The sequence below is a fragment of the Sarcophilus harrisii genome, chromosome 5, assembly GCF_902635505.1.
Source record: "Sarcophilus harrisii chromosome 5, mSarHar1.11, whole genome shotgun sequence".
NCBI classification, from domain to species: domain Eukaryota; kingdom Metazoa; phylum Chordata; class Mammalia; order Dasyuromorphia; family Dasyuridae; genus Sarcophilus; species Sarcophilus harrisii.
In genome coordinates, this window is record NC_045430.1 from 75,041,751 (window position 1) to 75,067,679 (window position 25,929).

Genomic DNA, 25,929 nt, shown 5'->3' on the forward strand with positions numbered 1-25,929 from the left:
TTTCTTTACAAAATGTGAAGACATTGGAGTTGATTTGATCTGATTTTGGGCCAGAACTTGAAACAAGGTATTAGGTGGAACTGATTGAACAATGCTTGTGTTCACACCTTTAGAGAGCTCAAGTATCTAAGTACTCAATGGAGTTCACAGTTTGAGAGATTCAGGGTCTAGAAAGAGATCTGAATTCACACCTTCCTTAGGACCAGAGAGCACTCTGGGAGATAACCCAGAATCCCTCTCTCTCCAGAAGGTGGAGTTAACCTTTGGGAGATCACATAAATGAAGGAAGCTCTTGGAGCTAGGAGGAATTTCTCCAGAACATCAACAGGGCTCTGAGAAAGAACACTCTGGAAGAAAAGACTACTCGCCACAGACTGGAGATTGAGAAGCCACGAGTCAGAGCTGACTGGAGACTGAAGAAAGCAGAGGCAAGAGCCAAGGACAAAACTACAAGATCTCTTGGAGCCAGGCAGTGAGATAGGCCTCAACTAACCGGGCTAATTTTGTAAGGAGAAATGGAAACGTTTGTAATTTTTACCAGCTGGCTGCGATTTCGAAGTAATTATTTCAACTAAGACTAAGGCTGGTGCTCTAGCCACTGCACTACTCTATCTCACAGTTTATCTTATTCTAATCTAGATCTTTTTCTTCCTTCAAAGTTTTCTCAAACCCTGTAGTTAGGATACTAAGTTCTTCTTTGTTTTTATGGGTCTCTATATTCTAAGCTATTTACTTTCATTTTCTGTAAACCGAGTGTACTCCAGTTAAACTGATCGCAATAAAGATTAACACATCAAATGGATAGAAGCCAGATCCCAGAGTTACATATTTGTCCATTTACATTTAATAGGGGTTATTTAACACTGGAAGTTTTTGAAACAGCCACAGTTAGCAAGTGTAGTTCAAGGAGGTAATTGCATCATTTAGGTCTTTGCAGAGTGGTCAATAAGTATTAAATAGTAAATACAGAACTCCTTCTGTTCTTATTTCTTTATGCATAAGAGTTTAGCTGCTAGGGAAACATGTTACAAGTACTGGAAACACATGCCATAGGAAGATAATAAAAAAAAGATATTTGGTAGGATGTTTTTTAGATTTTCTGAAGGTGACATAAAACAACAATGTATATAATTATGATTATTATAATATTATTAGAGAAAACAACAGATCTTCACTTTTTATAAAAATTAAATGAAGTGCCAGTTTTAGGTGGCATCCAAATTCCCCTAATTTGGAATTTATGATGACTTTGACAGGCAGAGCTAAAGTTTATCTCTGCTTAGCAAATACTTTCTTTTATTGGTTAGGTAAGGGTTAAAATAAGGGTGTTAATAAGATGGCAGGACAATGTTTAAAACTTCTAGGGAACAAACTGTTTTCAAACACTAAGCATCTAACAAATGCTTCAAGGGTCCAGGTAAGTGGGGCCCTTAATGTTGAGTAGTGAGGAGTGATATCATTGTAGTAGACTAACCCTATCTCCATCCTTTCCCTTCCTGACTCATTACTCAACCCTCCTACCTTTATAAAATCCTAGACTTCAACCTTATTCAAGTGCCATCACCCAATCTTCCTGCTGCTAGTGATGTTATCCCCTCCCCCTGTTATTTTTTATTTTTTAAAATATATTTTTATATTAACTTATATGCGACATGTTCTTTACTTTGTGTAATATAAGCTCCTGAAGGGCAGGGACTGAAATAGTGTCTTCTATATGGTAGGCACTTAAATGCTCATTGACTGATGGAAATTTTGGGGTGGGATCCAATCCCTCCTCTCAAGGATTGAAACTAAAGACCACCTTAACAAACAACCCTTTCAGTTGCCATTTGGGACTGTGACATCTACAAGGACTCTCTCTTAATGCTGGATGCCAGCCATCACTATCACCTTTCTGTTGCCCTCACTTTTCTCCTGTTTTGACATGATTAATCATTCCAACAATGGAGGTCTCCTTATTCCATTTCTATTCACTTTCTGCCAATTTTAACCTTATGTGAATACCATCATCTTTTTCTGTTCCTATTTCCAAACTACTGAATGTTGCTGGAAGAAGTGATGAAATTAATTTTGCCAAATGGTTCCAATACAAATCCATGCCAACTCTGAGTCTCAACTGGGCTCTCATTTATTTATGGTAATTCTTTCCCAATTAACATTCCTTAATACTCTCTTATGAAGCTCCCAACTGCCTTAGCTGCTGTCTCTGAAGGTGATGTTGCCTTTTACTTTTCTGAGAATCTATCTTGTAGATTCAGCTCCTTAAAGAATGCCCAAAAATAGTGGTGCTTTCTCATTTTTCAAATTACCTTGAATTTACTTTTCTATGTACATATTGCACCCCCCCCCCAAATAAAACATCAATTCCCAAAGAAGAGAAAATGTTTTATATTTAACTTTTTAATCTGTAGTATCCGGCAGTGCCTTACAAGTAGTATACATGTAGGATTTGTTTATTAAATTGAGTCCATTTATCTCCAATAAACCTTTTACTAATATAACTGTTAAAATAAGCCCCTTGAAGATCTCCACTAGAAAATACTTTGTCACTCTAACTTGAATTACTATAAGTACTTTAAAGTAACAACATCTAAATTAACATATTCCATCATTTAAAATTCTTACCAATTTAAATTTTAAAATTATGGAATATTTCCTTAAATTGGCCCTAACTGATAGTTTTATTGTGCTTATTTTTCATTTGCAGAAGAGGAGAAAAGTACAGTTAAAAGACTGGGAAAAATTGTACCCAAGCTCCATATAATTGAAAGAAGCTTATATTGGAAACCTTCCTGATTTTTTGGTTCAGGATGTCAAATTTTCAGTATTTGCTGCTTAATGATCCTTGTTACTCTATTTTAGTTTGCTGCCTGGCATTTATTAAGCTGCAGTTCTTTCTGGTAACTATTGAATTGTGACCCTAACTCTATGCTACAGAAAAGTCTCAGGATTGTAGCTTGTTAAAGTGGAGATTAGCAAATTATTAAAAAAAAAAAAAAAAAAAGATGCCAAAGACTATTAACACCAAATTGAGACTTTCTCCCAGATTTTGAGGGAAGAAAGAAAGAGAAATGGAAAGAACTCTGAAAAAGACAATTTTTGGGAGGAGGGGGAAGAAAGTTGATACTTTGAACATTTTGTTTCAGGAACCAATACTTTAAAAAATACATAAATAATACAAGAAATATTAAGTATCTACTTGGTGCCTAGTACTATTCTAAGTGCTGGGAGTAGATGATTTAAGTACTATTGTTGAGCTTGGGAAAGGGGGGACTCCAAAAGTCTGGGGTCCCAGACCAGTGTAGCAAGGTGTCTCAAAATAATTTGCTCCTTAGCCAAGGAGCCCCCCAAAGTCAGGGGATTCCAAAATCACCACTATATTTCCCTAGAAACTAAACATATCACTATGTCTTTATATTCCTGGCATCTAGCACATTGTAAGTACTTAATAAATGCTTGTTGCTTTGAATGTTCTTATGGATTTGGAGGTCTAATTCTAGCCCATTTGGGCTTCCTTCCTTCCTTCCTTCCTTCCTTCCTTCCTCCCTTCCTCCCTTCCTCCCTTCCTCCCTTTCTCCCTTCCTTCCTTCCTTCCTCCTTTCTCCCTCCCTCCCTCCCTCCCTCAAAAATAATGGAGTACTTTCCTGTTTCTTCTCCAGCTGTATCTGAATCCAGATTTGAACTCATAAAGATGAGTCTTCCTGACTCCAAGCTCAGTATTCTATGCACTGTGCTACCTTGTCTGGCTCATAAATACCTTACACTTAATATGTCTAAAAGAGAATCCATGATCTTTTCTTCCCAAGTATCCCCATTTTTTTTTTTTTACTTTCCCATATGTACAATCTTTGTGTCATTCTTACTTTCTCATTTTCAGTCAGTCCACATATCTAATCAATTGCCCAGTCTTATTGTTGCTATCTCAATAACATCTCTTCCTATTGGTCCCTCTGCCCCCTTTTCACAGAGCAGCTACCCTTGTTCAGATTTTCATTACTTCTCATCTTCACTAATACAACAGCCTCCTAATCAGCATCCCTCCTCTTCCCTTAAGTTTCTCTCCACTTCTCCACACTGTCACCAGAGTAATTTCCCCAAAATAGATCTGACCATATACCCAATGATTTCCCATTATCTTTCCAGGATCAAATATAAACCCTACCATTTATCAGTTAAAGCTCTTCACAGTCTGGCGCTTTCCTACCTTTGCAGTCTTTTCTGGGTTATTTCTTTCTATGCATCCTCACTGTCCAACTTACTGTTCTGCTTTCTGTTCCTCATATATAAGGATCTATTCGACCTTTTATGCCTTTGCACAAGCTCTTCTATGTGTGGAAAGCCCTCCATCCCTAGCCCAGCTCTTGGAATCCTTCAAGATTATATAAGCACCATCTTCTGCTACCAGTTTTTCTGCTCATATCTTAGTGCCCTTTGCTCTTAAGTTACCTTGTCTATACTTTGCCTGTATCTCTTTATGTACATATCTTTCTCTATGAGAATGTAAGGTCTTTGAGAAGGACTGTTTTGCTGTTTCCCCAGCAAGAAGCACAGTATCTGACTCCCACAAAGGATGCTTTTTAAGTGCTTGCTGATTGGACTTATCATGGGAATCTCTACTATTTTTTTTTTTGTTCATAAAAGTCACAGCCTAGATAGAGACACCTAGTTTTCAATCTTTTTATCAAAAAGTGCATATAGAAGCTGGTCTGTATGTACATTTATATAAGTGAAGTAGTAATGGCTCAATAAAGATATTATTAGTTGCTAAGCAGTTCTGTGGTGTCAGAAGTATAGTGGGTATTGCTGGAAACATTTATAGAAACAGAGATAGAAATTGAGAGAAAAAGAGACTGGGATACACACAAAGAAAGAGAGAAAGAGGCAATGGAGACAGTGTTACAGAGAAATACAGACATTGAAATAGGCAGAGGCACACAAAGACAGAGATAAAGAAACGCAGACACAGAGAGCACTAACATATATGGGCAACATTTTTACCTAATCATTTAGTGATGTTCTTTATAGAACAAGTTAAAGAGGAGCAGTTAGATGGTACACTAGCTCTGGAATCAGGTGAACCTGAGTTCAGATTTATCCTCAGACATTTAATACTTACTACCTGTGTGACCCTGGGCAGGTCACTTAACCCCAATTGCCTTGCCAAAAAGAAAAATAGAATATGTTAAAGAGTCATGTTCTTTCTTAGTTATATAATTTTGTTTTGTTTTTCAGATTGATGACTATCCAGATTTTTTAAATGGACCAGATAAAGAAATTAACCAACACATTCGCATAGTTTATTCTTTATCCACTTTGAAAAATTCCTGTGGAAATGTCAAGGGTGCTAGGAAATTGCCATTTCCATTTCCTTACTTAAAAGTAAACAAAAAAGGTATGGAATTCATTATTATCCAGACATAATGCAAAAATAGTGGTATCTGTCTATGTCTAATCAAGGGCAAAGTTTATTGAAAGTAATGGTATGGATTCTTTTTGTACAGCAAAATAACTGTTGAGTTATGTATACATATATTGTATTTAACTTATACTTTAACATATTTAACATGTATTGGTCAACCTGCCATCTGGGGGAGGAGGTGGGAGGAAGGAGGGGAAAAGTTGGAACAAAAGGTTTTGCAATTGTCAATGCTGTAAAATTACCCATGCATATAACTTGTAAATAAAAAGCTTTAATAAAATAAAATTAAATTTAAAAAAAGAAAGTAATGGTATGCCATTAAAAAGCAGACTGAATTGTAAGGGGATTCAGTAAAGAAACAGAAGCAAAGGAGATAATTTTATACAGCTTTCAATCATAGATATGCTAATTCTATGACTCATAGTAGGACAGAGTGGTTCTTGGTGGACCAGATTATTACTGAGAAGATTAGGAGTCATCAATGAATTGGAGTGGTTTTATTCATTGTTGTCTCACTATTTGATCTGTGGGAGTTTCCTGAGGCCAGAAGCTATCTGGCTAAGGAGTGGTCAGAATCAAATAGATTGAGTGTGTGTGTTTCCTGAGGCAGATTCCAAAGCCAGAAGACCCAGAACCACTGACCCATTAGAATAGAAACCCCCTAAGGTCAGGGGACCACAAAATCACATTATTTCATTTTCATTGATTAAGTTATACATTCATTTGGTGCTTTTCACTGACTGAATAAAATAACTTACAGAAAGCATTTTGGAAATTTAAAAAGTGCTATGTAAATGTTAGCCTTAACCTGTAAAGATTTTGGAGATGCTCCTCTCATTAAGCATGTATACTCTTTGATGCAGAGATTCCATTGTTAGGCAAAGGAGGTCACTGCCAAAAAAGGAAGACCCCATATATTCCAAAATATAGCAACACTTTTTTTGTGGTAGCAAAGAATTAGAAACCAAATAAATGCCTACCAATTGTGAAATGGCATAACAAGTTATGATGCATGGATATAACAAAATATTCTTGTGCTATATAAGAGATGCTATCTGCATAGGAGAGGAAAATGTATTGATGCAAAAGGGAATAAGCAGAACCAGAAAAACAGTATATACAATGGTCATGAAAAATGGAAATAAAAAGACACAACAATTTTTTTACTTATTTTTTGAGACAGCTTGGATAGGAAGCTGGCCTTGAAACTAAGACCTGGTTTGCCTCTCATATATTGGTCTTATATATAACTTAACCTTTCATTTTTCTGGAAAACTATCTAACTCTACAAGTTGCAGAAAAGGTGCTGATTATATTTGGCTCGAGAAGTTTTTTTACCTGAGATTTTTCTAAGCCAGTGAAATCATAGGTCCTATACCTATCTCTATTTCATATCATAAGGGGCAGGTTCTCAAGATTAGGAATGATCCATTAGGAAACAATGATGTTATAAGAACAAAATGTATCACAATTTTTTTTTTTTAAATACAACCAAAAAGTGTCTATCACTGGAGTTAGTCACATTCCTTACAAAGGTGGGGAAAAGGTGAGAAGACAACTTTAGACTACAGGCTACTATGTCTCCCTACCTTTTGGACCATTTGCCCATTGCTCACTATATATTAGACCTTAATGTCTAAAGCATATTGGCAGGGTTACTCTGAATATTAATTGAATAGCAAATGTACGGGAACTTTGCCCAGTGTTTGTGAACTTTCAAAACAGTCCCACAGTGGAATACCGTCATGACAACTGTTTGTAGCCACTATAGTAATTAGGGATTTTATTAAGTCCCTTCTTGCTACCAGATCCCATTTCACACTAATGAGGGTATCTAATGGTTGTTTATTGCCTTAAACGCATATTTATCCTGACATGCAAGCATAAGTATTCTTAGATTTCTCTTGCTCAGTGTGTGTGTGTGTGGATGAGTATGGTGTTTTGGTGAAAACATTAAGAAAAGCAATTCTAAATTACATTGATCAGTGCTTTGTAAAATTCTAAATTCATAGAAGCAATAATAATAATATAAATAGAAGCAATGAAATGACCAAGATCATCTTTCTTCTAGCTCTATTTTATTTGGGTTTAATCATTAGTGGAATTATGTAATTTAGAATTAACTTTATTGAAAATACTGCTCCAAAGGTACCTGTCAGATTTGTTCTGCACAGAAAAAAAAAATCAAGTCTGTACAAACCAAAAGTTCAGTTGTTACCCATAATCATTATGATTATTAGAAAATCACTAATCTGCCTTTCCAGTCTTGAAACAAAATATCCTGTCATCCACAGTCTCTCCTTGGTATTCATAATCTTTTTCTCACCTTGTACTATCACTTCTATGCAGATAATTCCCAAATCTATAATAAGCTGTTCTATGGTTTTAAACCGTGTAAATTCAGCTTCCATCAGGACATTTTCATCAATAAGTCCCCCTGGTACCTTTAACTCACCAACTCCAAAACAGAACTCATTCTCTTTCCCCTTAAGTATGAGCCTTCTTCTGTGTTTGTCTGATACTACTATCTACTCATTCTTTCATACTGGAAACCTTGGTGTTATTATTTCTGGTAATTCCAACTTTCATATGTGCGAAGCCTCCATGCCACCTCCACACTACTCCCCTTTCTTTATATTTATTGCCACTCTCCTGCTAAAGTCTTTATAATCCCAGACTATTTTGATAGTTTCCTCACAGATCTTCTTGCCTCCACTTTCTGTTCTCTTACATATTGCTTGCAGATTTTTGGGCAAGGGAATGATATGACCCAATAACAAAGACCTTTCTGTGGTCCCATATTGTATTCCAAATAATATTCAATTATTTTTTATACCAAGTATTCAAAGCCTTCCATTCTCTCATGTTACTTTACTTTCCCACATTTATTTCACATTATTACCCTCCATAAGGATTCACTAGACCCCTAGCCAGTGATGGTGGATTGTTTCATCATGTAAGAAAACTGGGAAGATATGAAGGGGTTAAGTTATGAAGAGTTTTAAAAACTGTGACTTTTCCTTCTGACTGGATGGCTCCTCTCAGAATCCCCATCTAAGAAGGGCATCTAGATCAGTCATGTCTCCTTGCTCTGTAGACCATACTCAAGATTTTTTCCTATGCCTTTGGAATGCTTCCCCTTTTACATTTTGTCTTCACCTATAACATGGGTAGGGAACATCTGGCCTGCCAGTTATATAAGACCTGTCAAATTATTTGCCAGAGTAAACACAGGTGATGATGAACTGAAGGCTAGCCTAACATTCTTCCCTCCAAAGATGTTATAAACATCTAAATGGATTTTGGTAGAACAAAGGTTCCCTATTAGGAAAGTAAGAGATCATTTACCTGTTGGATATTGGAGAAGGGAGAAAATAATGACTAAATAAGAAATTGAGAACATTATAAAATGCATTACATTAAATTCAGAAGGTTTTGCATAAACCCAATATAGTCAAGATTAGAAGGGAAACAGAAAACTGGGAAACAATTTTTATAGTCAGTGTTTCTGATAAAGGCCTCATTTCTAAAATATATAGAAAACTGAGTCAAATTTATAACTATACAAGTTATTCCTCATTTGACAAATGGTCAAAGATTATGAACAGACAAGAAATTAAAACCATCTGTAGTCATATGAACAAATGCTGTAAATCATTATTGATTAGAGAAATGCAAATTAAAACAATTCTGAGGTACCACTTCACACCTATCGGATTGGCAAAAATGGCAGGAAAAGATAATGATAAATGTTGGAGGGGATGTGGGAGAACTGGGAAACTAATGCATTGCTGGTGGAGTTGTGAACCGATCCAACCATTTAGAGAGCAGTTTGGAACTATGCACAAAAGGCTATAAAACTGTGCATACCCTGGGTCTATAGTCCAAAGAAATCACCAAAAAAAAATTGTAATAGCTCTATTTGTGGTGGCAAAAATGAGTAGATGTTCATTCAATTGGGGAATGGTTGAATAAATTATGATATATGAAAGTAATGAAATATTATTATTCTATAAAAAATGATGAACAGGCTGATTTTAGAAAGGCCTGGAAGAATTTACATGAACTGATGCTGAGCAAAACAAGCAGAACCAGAGATACAGAAGCAGCAAGATTGTGAGATGATCAACTACGACAGACTTGGTTCTCAGTGGCTCAGTGATCCAAGATAATTCCAATAAACTTTGGATGGAAAATGTCATCCACATCCAGAGAGAGAACTATGGAGACTGGATGTAGATCAACATATGTTATGTTCACTTTTTTTTTCTTTTTCTTCTGGTTTTTTTTTTTCTCTCATGCTATTTCTCTTTTGTTCTGATTTTTCTCTCCCAACATGATTCATAAGGAAATATGTTAAAAATGAATTTACATGTGTAATCCAAAAAAAGTTAATGATGTTTTTACATGTAACTGGGGAAAATTTTTTTAAAAAGATAATAATCCACAAAAAGAAGAGATAAAAGGAACATCAAAGAAACACTTTTTACAAGAGAACTTAAACTTTTTCCACACACAGCCTCTTTTCATTTGAAGAATCTTTAAGCAATCCCAGGTATGTAGATATATAAAAAAGATATACAAATCAAACACTTACTGATAATAAATTATAATTTTACAACCCACACATTCAGTTACACATTCCCAATGGGGTCATGACCCACAGTTTAAGAAGTTTTATTCTACAAGAAGTCTTTTCTGGTTCTCTTTAATTTTAGTGTCTCCTATCTGAGACTATCCCCAGAAAAGAACAAAGACAAGGACAATATTGATTCTATCATGTTAAGTTTAATATACCTTTCCAAAAGCTGTATATAACAGAGATTCATAGTTTTATATATAATCCTTTTTTCCTGAAACCTAGAAAATATTTTAATTCACAAAGGTCAGGGTCACCCACTGTATCCCAGGCCATCTCCAGTTGTTTTGACTTTTATCCTGCCACTGAACTCTGGCAGAGAGATTCAGGCTGATGACTTAAATCCAATTTATTTATAAGTCCAACCATCACCTGTGATGTCATTGGTCCTTTTTGGAAGCAAAAAGAAAAACAACAATATCAAATTGCTTATGTTTGTAGATAGATTCTTAGTAAAAAAACAAAATAAAATGTCCTTTGCCCTTCCACTAGAGTCTTCCCATTCTTCCACATCACAATTAAAGTGATTCTTAAGGCAGAAGTCTACTCTATCCTTATTCTACTGTTCAATATAGTCCAGTAGCTCCTATTACATCCAGGCTTGAATATAAACTACTCCACTTAAAGCCCTTGACAATCCAGACACATTCTGCTTTTCCAGCCTCATTATACTTGACTTTCCACACACAGTGTAGTTCTGCTAAACTGTCCTTTCTATTCCTCATATATGACATTACATTACCTTTCCTTTTGGCTTTATAATGGCTATTTCCCATACTAGAATGTACTTCTTTCTTGCCTCTGGCTCAAAGACCCTCTAACTTTCTTCAAAACTGATCTATATCAGGGCTTCTTAAACTTTTTCCACTCTCACTGGAGAAGTTTCTACACAACCCAGTTATATAAGTATATAAAATAGGTATACAAATTAAACATTTACTAATAATCATAATTTTGCAACCCCTATATTTAGTTATGAGACCCTATATGGGGTCTCTCTTAATCTGAGAAACTTTTATCTAAAGCACCATTTTAAAAAAATAGCTTTTTATTTTCAAAATATATGCAAAGATGTTTTTTAACATTCACCCTTGCAGAATCTAATGTTCCATTTTTTTCTCCCTCCCTTCCTCACACACATGCAATTATTCTATACATATTTCTACAATTATATAAAGCATCACTATTTTAAAAAAAATAAAGATTTTATTTCCTACATATTAAGACAATTTTTCCCCCTTCTCCCTTTCCCAGATGATAGGCAATCAGAAGTAGGTTATTCATATAACATACTACCTTTTACATGAAGCCTTCTTTGATCTTTCCCAACTGCTAGTGCTTTGTCCTCAAAATTACCTTATCTCTTTTGTATATATCTGTATATATAGAGCCTTTGATAGCTTCAATGGCAGGGATCTTTCCACTTTTATCCCCTAAAATAGTAGCACTTGATAAAAAGCTTGTTAATTGATCTCTCTTTGCCAAATTATTTTTCATCTTGTATAATAGTAAAGATTTGACAATTTAAATATAAAAACTATAGAAAACAAGATCTGATGATTACCTGATCCTATAGTTTTAGCTGCAATTATCTGTGAAGTTTTATGGTTATACTAGATGCTATTATAATGGAAGATAATATGTCTGTTAGAGACTTAGTTTAAGGACTCTATTAACCGCAAATTAATTCTTTTCTCCTTAGGCAAGGAAAAGAATGATGACCCCTCCTTTCAATCATCAGTTGAAAATAGTAAAGAATATGAAAGTATAAATGATTCACTTCTCAGGTAAAAATATTTAAAAATATTTTTAATCACATAACCAACTTAATAAACTTCACTTGATCTGGAATATTTTTGATCTAGGTGCTCCTCTCCACCTTTCCATCATAATTTTTCAAAACTTTCTTGCTCAGAATCATGATTATTGATGGCTTCCCATAAGTCATCCATCAATGATCTAGCCAATATTGTAGAGATTTACTTTACCTTTTAATAATCTATGGGTAGCAATCAGTCTGTTCATCTATTATCCCTCATTCTTGCTAGTTGGTTCACATCTTTTTTTTTTTTAATCATTCCATAAGTAAGGGAGGATGTAGTAACTCTCCTCATTTCAACTGATGTCTATAGAAAGCTCAGGATGTAATCACAAAGTGTTAATGAAAATGACTGTAAATCTGAATCTAAAGCAGGATCCTTTTATTAAGTGTGAATATCTCTCATGTAAAAGAGGGAATAGAGAGTCTGGCTGAGCAAGTAAATTAGAAATGCCTCAGGGGGCTTTAAAAAGCTACATCTTAGATGAATATCTGGTGTTTTAAGTTCAAACATGGAACTGCCTTGGAGGGGGGGAGAGAAATTTTCTTTCCAACTTTCTCCTTACCATATTGTCACTGTCACTGAGGAGAAAAAGGAGACACCTCATCCAATGGTGAGCAGAGACACAGACATATACAAATATAGAGAGACTGAAGTCAATTCAAAGAGCTTAATCCCTAGATTAAATTGGATTATGGGGAAGAGCAGATGGAAAAATAGATAAGTTTAAGAAAGAGAACTTTTAGGTGCTGCAATAATAGGAATTGTGAATTGTCTTAACCACATCTGTATTCTAAATGTGTGCCTTTTATCATTATATTCTAATTTGGAGTCCTCCTAATTTTTCGTTGGGATACATTACTGGGATTTCTCTGACATTTTCACCATTTCCTAGGAAGTTCATTAATAGGAAATCTTTACATGATCCCATCAGCCTTCGGACTTCTTCAATTTTTCTACCATGTTCCTTGATAGCTTCTTCTTGTGTCTGTCTTTCTTTATTAGATTATAAGCAACTTTGAGGATAGAGATGGTCTTTTCTTTTCTTTTTTGTATTTATATTTCTATCATTTAGCAAAGTATCTGGCATATAGTAGGAGCTTAATCAATATTTGTTGACTATTGGTTGATCCCATTCTTTCTGTAGACCGAATATTTGAGGGAAGGCACCTCATAGGTTTATAGAAGGAGCTAAAAAAAAAAAAAAAAAAAAAAAAAGCACAGTTGTTCTTACTTCTGTCTAGGTGAAATAGGGGAAAGACAACTTTTTGTTTAGTGGTGTATATGTGAAGGGAGATATGACTGTTGATTTGTGAAGAAAATGTTTCTGTACCTATTTAAGGGATTTACCGAATCAGTTCCATTCTTGGGAGAAACAAGTAAAGGATTTCAAGAAAGTCAGAGAATCAAGAGAAATAAGCATGGACTTTTGAATGGTTATTGTGACCTTCAGAACCCCAGAATTGTAAGAGAAGTTGCCCCTCCAATATGTCCCTAATTTTCAGCTTGCTTCACTAAGACTGCTAAGGATTTCGCTTGAATGAATGAGATAATTCCTTGTAGTTTGAACTGAGATTTTTTTTTTCACTTCCAGCCGAAGAGTTATTACTTCCACTAGTTCTAGCAGGTTCTTGGCTTTTTCTTCAAAACCTGTCTTGACTATAGTCATATCCACAGCAGATTAATAATAATAATAATAAACTAGAGCAACATTCTTTTTAAAAAATATATGTATATTTTTATTATAGCTTTTTATTTACAAAACATATGCATGGGTAATTTTTTCAGCATTGACCCTTGCAAAATCTTCTGTTCCAAATTTTCCCCTCCTTTCTCCCACCTCCTCCCCTAGATGTCAGGTAGTCCAATACATGTTAAATATGTTAAAATAAATGTTAAATGCATACATGTAAGCATATTTATACAGTTATCTTGCTGCACAAGAAAAATCTGATCTAGAAATAAAAAATAACCTGAGAAGAAAAACAAAAATGCAAACAAAGAATAACAGAAAGAGTAGAAATGCTATGTTGTGGTCCATACTCAGTTCCCATAGTCCTCTCTCTGGGATAGATGGCTCTCTTCATCACTGAACAATTGGAACTGATTTGAGTTATCTCATTGTTGAAGAGGGCCATGTCCATCAGAACTGATCATCGTATACTCTTATTGCCATGTATAATGATCTGGTTCTGCTCATTTCACTCAGCATCAGTTCATGTAAGTCTCCCCAGGCCTCTCTGAAATCATTTTGCTGGTCATTCCTTACAGAACAATAATATTCCATAACATTCATATACCACAATTTATTCGGTCATTCTCCAATTGATGGGCATTCATTCAGTTTCCAGTTTCTTCCTATTACAAAAAGGGCTGCCATAAACATTTTTGCACATGTGGGTCCCTTTCCCTCCTTTAAGATTTCTTTGGGATATAAGCCCAGTAGAAACACTGCTGGGTCAAAGGGTATGCACAGTTTGATAACTTTTTGAGCATAGTTCCAAATTAGAGCAGCATTCTTTTTAAAAATGTATTTTTCCTTTATAAACTGCTGGATTGAGAATTGTGTATTCACTTATGCATTGAAAGGGATGATTTGATGTCCAAATTTACTCAGTAAATTAACTCATTTACTATATTAATATTAAGCAATCTGTGGAATATCTCCAATTTCTATTCGCTATTTTCTTTAGATCGATCAGTTTATTTATCATTTAGTATTTAAATAGTCATTTGTATAACTAACATTTGGTGGGGAGGAGCTAAACTAATAAGCATAAATTAAGGCTTACCCTTCTTCTTAGGAACAATCAGTGAAGATGCCAGAAACACAGGTATAATGCTTCTGAAAAGGTGGGTTAGACCTCACCTCTAATAATTTTTATGGTTATTGCATGTTATCTGCAGATCATATTTATGCATTTAGACAACCCATATCACATAATAATCTTAATTGTGGGATCTAGAATTATGATGGTGATGAGATTGAAATTTGGTATCAAATGATGAGGTTTAACACCAAATGTTGGAATTGGATAGAAATTCACATGTAAAGAATTCACAATGGCTTTGTCTATGCCAAAAGGTTCATTTATTTATAAGAAAAGGTTATGGACAAAATGAAGAGGAAAACAGACACCAGGAGTGATAAATATGAAGTAGTATCAGGAGAGCATATAATTAACAAGGAAAGGGGTTTTAACAATCAATAATGGAAAAGGCAAGTCCCCATTGAACTCACAATCAGCAAAAAAGGAATATGCCATGAGGTGGGAGTAACTGTTAGGCTAAATCCATAGAGGAGTTCAGCACCTAAAAGAGTTTGCTATAATAATATGATTATTATAATAGCTGATAATAAGGAGAAAGACATCATGAGGTATGGGGGGAAGAGAGAGAAGAATGACATCCTAGGGGAGGGGAGAGTAGAAAGACAACTTCAGGTAGAATGCCTAGTGGGCTAACCCAAGAGGGATTCAGCAAAGATGACATAAACTATGGACAGATTTATAGGGGAAATTTATCCTTGGGAGTTTGCTGTCATAACTTCACTTTCTGATTGGATATAGTCTTGGTTAACCTAGCCCAAGACCTCCACAGTGGTAGGATTGTAAGGCTGAGCTGATCCCCGTAATACTGTCTCTGTCTCAAGGAATAGTATAATCTTATCAGTACTTTAGATTTTTTTCTGCCAACCCTAACTAGTTACCTGGGATCTCATCTATGAGAGCTCTGGTTCCAAGGTACTTCTGGTACCTTTACCACCATTTCAATAATGTGGTTTCCACAAGTGATAAAATGTGCTATCTTAGTAAATGCCTTTGATAAGAGCTAATTTTGTTTATTGATTGATTGTTGATGGAAAGTATAAATCAGAGGTTCTAGAACCAGAGGTTGCAGCTATCTTCTGAGGATCCAACCTGTAAGTACAAGTTGAGGGAAGTACAGGGAGAGGATTATGATAGATTTCTTGCATATTTTTCCTCATTTATCAATCAATAAGCAGCTATTAAACACTTATTTGTTAAGTAGTAGGAATACAAAGAAAAGGTGAAAACAGCTCTGACCCCAAGGATTTCATATTAGAATGGGGGAAACAAAGTATACATAGTAACATACAAGTTACATACAGAATAGATGGAAAGTAGCCTTCTTTATGGAAGACCTCCTGCAGGAAGGTATGTTTGAGTTAGTTTGAGTAACATTTTAAAGAAAATTAACAATCCTAAAAGGCAGAAGTGAGAAGGAAGAATTTTCTATGGGAGATGGCCATTCAAAGGTAAAGGGAAGGGGAGATGGAGCATTGTATAGGAGTAACAACAAATAAAACAAAGTGGCTGGATTGCAGAGTCTATAGAAAGGAATAATGAGATACAGGAATGAACCAGGTTGTAAAGAGCTTTAAATGTTCTTCCCTTACCTCCACACTCCAAAAAGGGGGTGTAAACTTGATGTAGAGGTAATTGGAAACCATTGAAGGTTGCTGAATTGGGACAGAGTATAACATAGATCTGGATTTTAAGGGGAAAAAAATCACTTGGGATCCAGCAGTGTGGAGAATGAATTGCAATGGGGAGAGACTTGATTCTGGAAGGTCATTTTGAAGACTTTCAATTCATCGGTCAAGAGGTGATGAGAGACATGTATTGTGTACAAATCATCCTTGGTAATACACTTATTTTTGCTTATCATTCATTTCTCCATTAGTTTTGGATTCATCTGCAAATTTGATACTTTAGTGATTCTGGCTATATCAGGAAGAATGCCTTCTGCTGAGACTGATTAGAAAAATTCCTTATTGAAAGGGAGGTCCTCCCAAATTCTCCTATTTGCAAATGACAATCTTTTTATTGCATACAAGCCTAGACTAAGGGTGTAGTGTTTCTGGTTTAGTTATAAGAACAAGTTCATAATAATGATAAAATGATCTTGAGCTTCAGGCTTGTGTAGGTATTATCGTTTTATAAGATGGTGGTAAACAAGCACCTTGCCTTTATCTTATCCCTAAGAGATGAAGAATAAGCCAGTGACCTGTGATAAAGAATGAGAACTCGTACCTCTCAACCTTCAATGCTGCTTTTCCTCAGTAGACAGATTTCTCCATTTATATGTATTTTATTGATTAGGGAGTTTAGAAAGGTACTTTACCATCACACTTTTCTAGGACCACTATTGTGTGAACTACTTAGCAGCTCCCAGCAGTTTCAAGTATAAACTTTAAATGAAGTCTGCAGCCAATTGAACACTTAAAAAATGAGTTGCCTTTTAATGGTACCAAGTGGAAGAAAAATGCTATTGATGTTTAAGTCTGAAGAGTCATTCTTAGATGTGAGTCTATTTGCAACTTCTATTGATTTTCAGCAAGTGAAAATAAATGACAATTTATCGCTACAGAGCAGGGTAAATAGATGAATGAGCTTTGGGGAAAATGACCTGGCTGATAAATAGATATAAAGCCAAACAATTCATTGTTTGTTTGAATATAAAATGTGCTCTGCTAAACTGGCACATCCCAGGGGGAAAAAGACATAAGAATCCCCCCCAAAAAACTAATGACTACAACTTGTGTTTCTGCTGTATTGTTTCAGAACTTCCTGGTGTTCCTGCTAGGAAAATCGTTCAATCTTCATCCAATGTTCTTAGAATCCCTGTTGTTTTGTCTGAGAGCAGAATGACTTTGGTATCAGCCCCTTACTAAAATAATACTAATGTAGTCTTTAAAAGACATTAAAGTATGAATAAGTATTGGTCTTAGAAAAGGAATATCTGGGTTCAATCTTGTTTTTGACAAATTAGTTGTATGACCCTGGACATATCACTTGATCTCTTTATCTTCTTGACTACTCTCTAACAAAGGAGTTCTGAACATGGTCTGTGGATGGATTTCAGTAAGTCTGTGAACTTGGATAGGAAAAAAAAAATGACATTTTTATTTTAACTGCCCTATAACTGAAATATAGTAATTTGTTCCATTGTTTACAAACATTACTCTCAAAAGGATCTACAGACTTCACCAGCCTGCTAAAGGGGATTACGACATTCAAAAGATCAAGAATTCTTCTTCTAAGACTATCTAGGCTTATAAAAAAAGATGACCTGCTTTTCTGTATCAATGACATCAAAGGTTCAGCTCTATTTCTATTATTTTATTTATTTATTTTTATTTTGACATTTTTTTCAATGAACAAAAATCCATTTTCTATTCCTCTCACTCTTTTTTTTCTCATTGGGGAGAAAGGCGGGAAACATAACAAATCTCTATTCTTATCAAAACCTTGTCAAAAAATATCTTCCAATAAGGTTTTTCCTATAAGGAGCCTGCTAAAATTTATTTAGGGCAGCAAGTTAGCACAATGGATAAAATGCTGGTGTTGGAGTTAGGAGTACCTGAGTTCAAATTTGGCTTCAGAAATTTACTAGTTGGATAACCCTAAGTCACAAAAGTAAGTCAGTCATTTAACTCTGTGAAGGCCCATCTAGCCACCAAGGGCCCCATTCTAGGGAGATATAAGGACCAAAATTAATTTTGTTCCTGCCTTCAAGGAGCTTATATTCTTCTTGAGAGGTATGAGTTCTGAGTTTCATTATCACAGATCACAGATGACTTATTTGCCATCCTTTGGGATGTTTATTATTAATTTATATATAAAATATATAATTACATTATACATATACATATATATATATAATAACAATACATACACGACAACTTATAGACTTTAGTACAAAAAAAGTACAAAATTTTGGGTTCCTGGTGTGAAAAATCACTTATAACTGGTGGAATTGGGAAAGGTCTTATTATGAGGCTTTTGAGTTGAGTCTTAGTAGAGCCCATGGTCATTTTTCATCACAGGCTAGTTTCTTTTAATATCTTAGAAAAATACCACTCACTTTATCAACCCACAGACAGAATACATCTTCCCAGATGTTTGCAATACAATATTCATTTAAATGGAAATCTTGAAAGTTTCCTTTGTTCATCCCCTCCTGTCTCAATATCCTGAACTAGTATAATATATTCACTTAACAGAACTAGGTGAGCTTGTATGATCTCAGGATCAGACCCTGCTCTGATGCTGCCTCAGATTGCTCTGCTTCTCCTAATTAATGGTTGGAGCCATTTTAAACAGCTGGATGCAGTGGCTGCTCTGTCAGTGAACAGAGGAATAAGTGGAAGAAAAGAAGTCAGAGGTTAAACGTTAAGAAATGCCCCAAAAAGAAGACTTACATGGGTGGGGAAAAGAGACAGTAAAATGGTGGATGGAAGGATAAGTAATTCCTAGCTAAACAGGAGCCACAACTCCAGGGAAGTCAAGAGGCTTTAGACTAAAGATTCTGCCCTATGTTCACTGAGTTAACAGAACTCAGGATTTCCTTTCATAGATACATTTTAGTTTCCAACAATTTCCTTGCTTTGCTGCTCTCTGATGAGTAATTAATTTAACTGCTTACTTCAGCCCACTACAACCATCTGGGTTCTGCAAGCCTTGTGATAACCAGAACAATCTGACTTTTCAGTTTATATCTCCTCTTCCCCCTGCTTCCTCTGCCTCAAGGGGAAATTGCCTCTGTACTCCCTTCCTCTGTTGGTTTACTAATAATCATCATGGGGGGCTTGGGTAAAGAAAATGACTTTTGTAATCAAATTCTGCTTGTCCCCCCAAACCAAAAACTGCCATAGACATTGTCTTAGCCTTCTGGGAAAAAAAATGCAAGGCACGTTTGAGAGACTAAGGTAGCCAACTCCTGGGAACAGTTGGAAACAGCAGTTCAGACCCTAGAAAGCACCTGGAATTTTGTAAATTTTTTTTTGAAAAGGCAAAGCATCTCCTGTAATTTATGAACCAGTGCCAATTATTTATGGGCCTCTCTCCCTAGCTTTGCACCATGGACCAAGCCCAGGTAGCCTTTGTAATATTCTTCTATTTGCCATGTTGCCTCTTAGGGTTCCAACTCCCTATCATTAGATACTGGGAAGAGACCTTATTGTGTGATCCCTGGGAAATTACTTATGCTTTCTGTTCCTTAATTTCCTTATCTGTAAAATGCTCTCTAAGATTTCCCTCCAGCTCTAAGTCTATGATTTTATGATTTTCCAGCAGTTTTGCCCCACCCCATTCCAGAGCTATCTAGCAAAAGTCAAATACAGCTACCAACATACTTATTTGGCAATGTGTCTTGCCTTTTTTCATGGCCAATCTTGTGGCAGACCACTCTCCCAGACTACCTATGAGGAACTGTTTGCAAAAGTGAGGAGGAATCAGGGAATCTTGGAGAGTATCATGTCTTTTCCCACTGATTCCCTCTATTACTATCCATGGAGTTCCTTTGCCACCCACAGATTAGCCTGCCATAATTCTACATCAAATAAGAGGTAAACAAAGCCCTCAACCCAATTCTTATCCTTGGAGAAATAACAGTTAACTTTTTATACCATAATCTATCTTTTTTTGATTCTTGAAATTGAACCACTGGGACTTTGATTATTGTAGGATCACACTATTGCGGGTTTTGGGACCCTCTGTGAACTTTTTGGACTAAGAGCTTTGCTATAAAGAATGAAGACAATTGGCAAGAACCCAATCTGATCTGGACCAATGACCTGACAGACTAAATTTAGTCTGAAGAAGATTAATGGTCTTATTGAGTCTGAATAAGAAAATAATTTAAAGAACTTAAATAAAATAATCCATTCCTCCATTTTTCTAGTAGTATTGGCAATTAGCTGACTGAGGAAAGGTCAATTTCCACTCCCATTATGGTCAGAAACATTGATTAACATAGTTGTCTACTGCTACCAGCCTTAAGGTTCAGCCAGATCCTACATCAGTACTCCTTCCCCATAGTAAGACCAGTAGCATCAGTAAGACAAAAAAAAAAAAAAAAAAAGTTGCCTCCACAAAGGCCATTTGTTTATTCAATCCAATTGCTTCCAGATGTCTCAATCCTGGCCAGCTGAACTTCTCAGGATTGACCAGGAAGGCAATGACCATGAAGAATTTTTTGGAAGAAGTTATTATTCAGAATATTTACAATTCTTGGCAAAGAGCTACAAGGGCAGAACATGTTAAATACTATTGTATTGGGCAAATATTTATGTGCCTATTATGAACAAAGCCATTATGATAGGATTTGGAGATTCAAAGACAAAATAGTCCTTGCCAGCAAAGAGCTTATATTCCACAAAACTGGAAACAATCCTTTTCATTTTATTGTGGGGACTTTTTTTTTCATAATTTTTATCCTGTATATTCACATTAGGAGGAACAGGAAGCCAATGGATGGGGGTGCTGAGAGGATCATTTTTTTTTCTTTTTTTTTTTTTTAATTTAATAGCCTTTTATTTACAGGATATATACATGGGTAACTTTACAGCATTAACAATTGCCAAACCTTTTGTTCCAATTTTTCACCTCTTACCCCCCCCACCCCCTCCCCTAGATGGCAGGATGACCACCAGTAGATGTTAAATATATTAAAATATAAATTAGATACACAATAAGTATACCTGACCAAAACGTTATTTTGCTGTAGAAAAAGAATCAGACTCTGAAATATTGTACAATTAGCTTGTGAAGGAAATCAAAAATGCAGGTGTGCATAAATATAGGGATTGGGAATTCAATGTAATGGTTTTTAGTCATCTCCCAGAGTTCTTTTTCTGGGCATAGCTAGTTCAGTTCATTACTGCTCCATTAGAAATGATTTGGTTGATCTCGTTGCTGAGGATGGCCTGATCCATCAGAACTGGTCATCATATAGTATTGTTGTTGAAGTATATAATGATCTCCTGGTCCTGCTCATTTCACTCAGCATCAGTTCATGTAAGTCTCTCCAGGCCTTTCTAATTATCCTGTTGGTCATTTCTTACAGAACAGTAATATTCCATAATATTCATATACCGCAATTTATTCAGCCATTCTCCAACTGATGGACATCCATTCAGTTTCCAGTTTTTAGCCACTACAAAAAGGGCTGCCACAAACATTCGTGCACATACAGGTCCCTTTCCCTTCTTTATAATCTCTTTGGGATATAATCCCAGTAGTAACACTGCTGGATCAAAGGGTATGCACAGTTTGATAACTTTTTGAGCATAGTTCCAAACTACTCTCCAAAATGGTTGGATTCGTTCACAACTCCACCAACAATGCATCAATGTCCCAGTTTTCCCGCATCCCCTCCAACAATCATCATTATTTTTTCCTGTCATCTTAGCCAATCTGACAGGTGTGTAGTAGTATCTTAGAGTTGTCTTAATTTGCATTCTGAGAGGATCATTAATCCTGAGCAGATCTTTGGTAGTGGGAATGGCACTATTGAGAGAAAGCCTGAATTCTACTGTCCAAGCTACTCTCTGAAGCAAGCTGCGGGGTTCATTGATTACCTTGACCTTTTATTTTAGTTAGATCTCTTGATATCTTTAAGTGGATATTATTACAGTTTTATCCTTGGTAGAGGCCCCTGGTTAAATTCTTAGCAGAATTCTTTGAATCACTTATTGTATCCAATCAGAAGGTCAAGTTATAAAGCCAACCTCCAAGTTATTTTTTCCCCTATTAAAAAAAAAACTATTTGAAGTGGTCAAAGGATTTGGACAGACAATTTTCAGATGAAGAAATTAAAACCATTTCTAGTCATATGAAAAAATGCTCTAAATCACTATTGATCAGAGAAATGCAAAGTAAGACAACTCTGAGGTTGTCTACAAACCTCTTAGATTGACTAAGATGACAGGAAAAGATAATGATAAACATTGGAGAGGATATGGAAGAATTGGGACACAAATACAGTGTTGGTGCAAATTTATTGGTGAATTTATTCAATCATTTTGGAGAATAACTTAGAATTATATCCAACGGGCTATCAAATTGTATGTATCTTATTCAGCAGTATCTCCACTGGGTCTATATCTCAAAAAAGATCATTAAAATGGGAAAAAGGACATGTGCAAAAATGTTTGTGGAAGCCCTTTTTGTAGTGGCAAAAAACTGGAGACTGAGTGAATGACTAAATTTGGAGAATGACTAAGTTATGATATATGAATTTTATGGATTATTATTGTTCTATAAGAAATGATTAGCAAGCTGATTTCAGGAAGGCCTGGAAAGACTTATATGAACTGATGCTAAGTGAAGTGAGTAGAACCAAAAGAATTTTGTACAGCAACAATAAGATTATGTGATCATCAACTCTGATGTACATGGCTCTTTTCAATAATGAGTGATTCAGGCCATTTTTAATAGACTTATGATGGAGGGAGCCATCTATCCAGAAAAAAGGACTGAATATAGATCAACAGACAGTATTTTCACCTTTTCTTGTTGCTATTTGTTTGCTTTTTATTTTCTTTCACCTTTTTTCCCTGTTTCATCTGATTTTTCTTGTACAGTATGATAAATGTGGAAATATAGAAGAATTGCACATGTTTAATATATATATTGGATTACTTGCTATCTAGGGGAAGGGTAAGAAGAAGGGAGGGAGAAAAATTTGGAACACAAGATTTTGCAAGGGTGAATGTTGAAACTATCATTGGATGTATTTTGAAAATATAAAGCTGTTATTTAAAAGTAAAATAAAACCCACCTGTACTTCCTTTCATTGCTAAAACCCCATTTTGAATTTAGCATGTAATTTTTAGCAATGTAATAAAAATTTTTCCCTCTTGATTTGGAAATGGTCTTAAGCCTATATATTCTTTTGAGATGCCTCATGGCACCGTCCCCTAATCCTAGTATACTTTTGGGATCCAACACTCCCTCATCCCAACAGGGTCATATTCTATTTTGACTTTGGGGGTTAGTATATTTCTATACTATATGCCTAGTGTACTTTTTGGACTAAAGAACTATGCCACAAAGAGTGAAGCCAATTGACAGGAACCCACTCTGGTCTGGACTAGCACACTAGACTTAGTCCCTCTGGATCTGAATAAGAAAATAATTTAAAGAGCTTAGGATAAAATAATCCACTTCTCCATGGTCCTAGTGCAATTTGAAGAGTGATAATATTATCCACAAAAATAGGGAAATTAGAGGGGAAAATAAACCTTGTTGGTGTCTATTGAGTTTGAGATGTTTATGAAACTTTTGTGGGGAGATATCTAGTGGGAAGGTGATAACATGCAACTGAAGTTCAGGAATATAGAGATTTTTGAAGTCATCTGTTTAGAGATGACTTCAATCCATGGGAGCTGATAGAAGTCATATTCTTAGCAATGACTTAAGCCCATGGGGACTTGATGAGATCTTCAAGAAAGTCTGTTGGGAGAGACAGATGTCCCAGGTTAGAACTCTAAAACACACAAATTAATGAAGTAAAAGACTGATAAAGATCCAAAAACAGATACTGAAAAATAGCAGACATAGAAGAAACAAGAAAGAGCAATGTTATAGAAGCCAAGGAAGGAAGTAGTGCCCTGGAGGTAGGAGTAGTCAATAATTAATCAACAATAATTAAGCACTTGCTCTGTTTGGGCACAGTGAGGTACTTCAGTGAATAGAGTACCGGGCTTGGAGTCAGAACTCATCTTTATGAGTTCAAATCTGGATTCAGATACTTATTAGCTGTGTAACCCTAGGCTGTTCACTTAACCCTATTTGCTCATCTATCAAATAAACAGGAGAAGGAAATGGCAAACCACTCTAGTATCTTTGCCAGAAGAGTTGGACACTGACTGAAAAATATCTCTGTGGAAGTAGTTTGGAACATTTCCTCTCCCCTTAGAAATACTGAAAAAAACATTTAATAATAACAATTTTCGTAATCTGAAATGAACATTTATTTAGTTTACCATGTACCAGGCATAATCATCTCATTTTATCCTCACAGCAATCCTGTGAAGTAGATGGTATTATTATCCCCATTTTACAGTGGAAGAAACTAAGGCAAACAGAGGTTTAGCAGTTTTCCCAGAGTTACACAGCTCTTAACAGTCTGAGGCTGGATTTGAACTCAGCTCTTCTGAGTCAAGATCCAACACTTTTTCTACTATATTATTTTTTTTAATTTTTTTATTTTTTATTATAGCTTTTTATTTACAAGATATATGCATAAGTAATTTTTCAGCATTGACAATTGCAAAACCTTTTGTTCCAACTTTTCCCCTCCTTCCCCCCACCCTTTCCCCCAGATGACAGGTTGATCAATACATGTTAAATATGTTAAAATATAAGTTAAATACAATATATGTATACTGTATTATTCTTAAGAACAACTTTATAAATCTTTATTTCTCAATCCTAAAGCAATATTGCTAACGAAAATCTTTTGATGTCATTTTTATCAAAGATCTAACCAGTTTCTCACTCCCAAACCCTACCCCTCTTTCTGATCTACCCAGAATTCCCCCCTTAAGTGATTCCACAAGGCAAGGTATCTTTGCTTGATCCACTTAAGAGATATTACCTTCTTTCCCTATTCCTTGTTTCCTTTAAGATAATGGTCATACTAGCAGAAGGAAGCAGTATTTGTTTACTTCAGTTAATAGAAGCGGTTCTTAATTTTGCTTCTGGACAGTTAGAAAGGAGGATCCATAAAATGAGTGGTTAAAGAGAGATTGAATGATTTTCAGGAAATTGTTCTCATAGAGTATGCTGAAAGCTAAAATTGTTACAATCAATTATTCTGTTTGATGAAGCAAATTTTAACTGGACTTTTACATTGAGCTCTGTAATTGTTTGATCTTATGGAATTTTGTCTTTTGTTTGGATTATCAGTTGTTCTCTTTGGCTTTCAATGAATAGCCAACAGCTCCAGTGTAAGCTTCTATGGGTCATTGTTAAATTTTGATGGTTTAGGATGAGTATAAATAGCAGTTGTTTTCTGTTCTGACCAGCAACTGAGGGTCTTCCCCTCTTATATTGATATTTTTTCTGATGATAAATTGAGCTATCTTTTGTGTCAAGTCTTATCTAGCCATTAGTCATTGAATAGTTCTGGTCTCAGACAAACTAAGACCCAGGAAAGACCTTAATTTAGGAGACCAAGGTCATCTACTGCATTCTGAGCCATCTCCAGGTATCTTTGTTTTGCCATTGGACTTCTAT

General features: G+C 35.5%; 1 protein-coding gene across 6 annotated transcripts in view; it reads left to right on the forward strand.

Annotated features, from left to right (window-relative positions):
- Positions 1-25,929, forward strand: part of C5H12orf56 (chromosome 5 C12orf56 homolog) — a 131,740-nt gene that overhangs the window by 25,477 nt on the left and 80,334 nt on the right. For all 6 annotated transcript variants that reach the window (XM_031940918.1, XM_031940920.1, XM_031940916.1 and 3 more), the window contains exons 2-3: positions 5,233-5,392; positions 11,761-11,845. In XM_031940918.1, the coding sequence (XP_031796778.1) occupies positions 5,233-5,392; positions 11,761-11,845 (245 nt within the window). The remainder of the gene's footprint in view (positions 1-5,232; positions 5,393-11,760; positions 11,846-25,929) is intronic.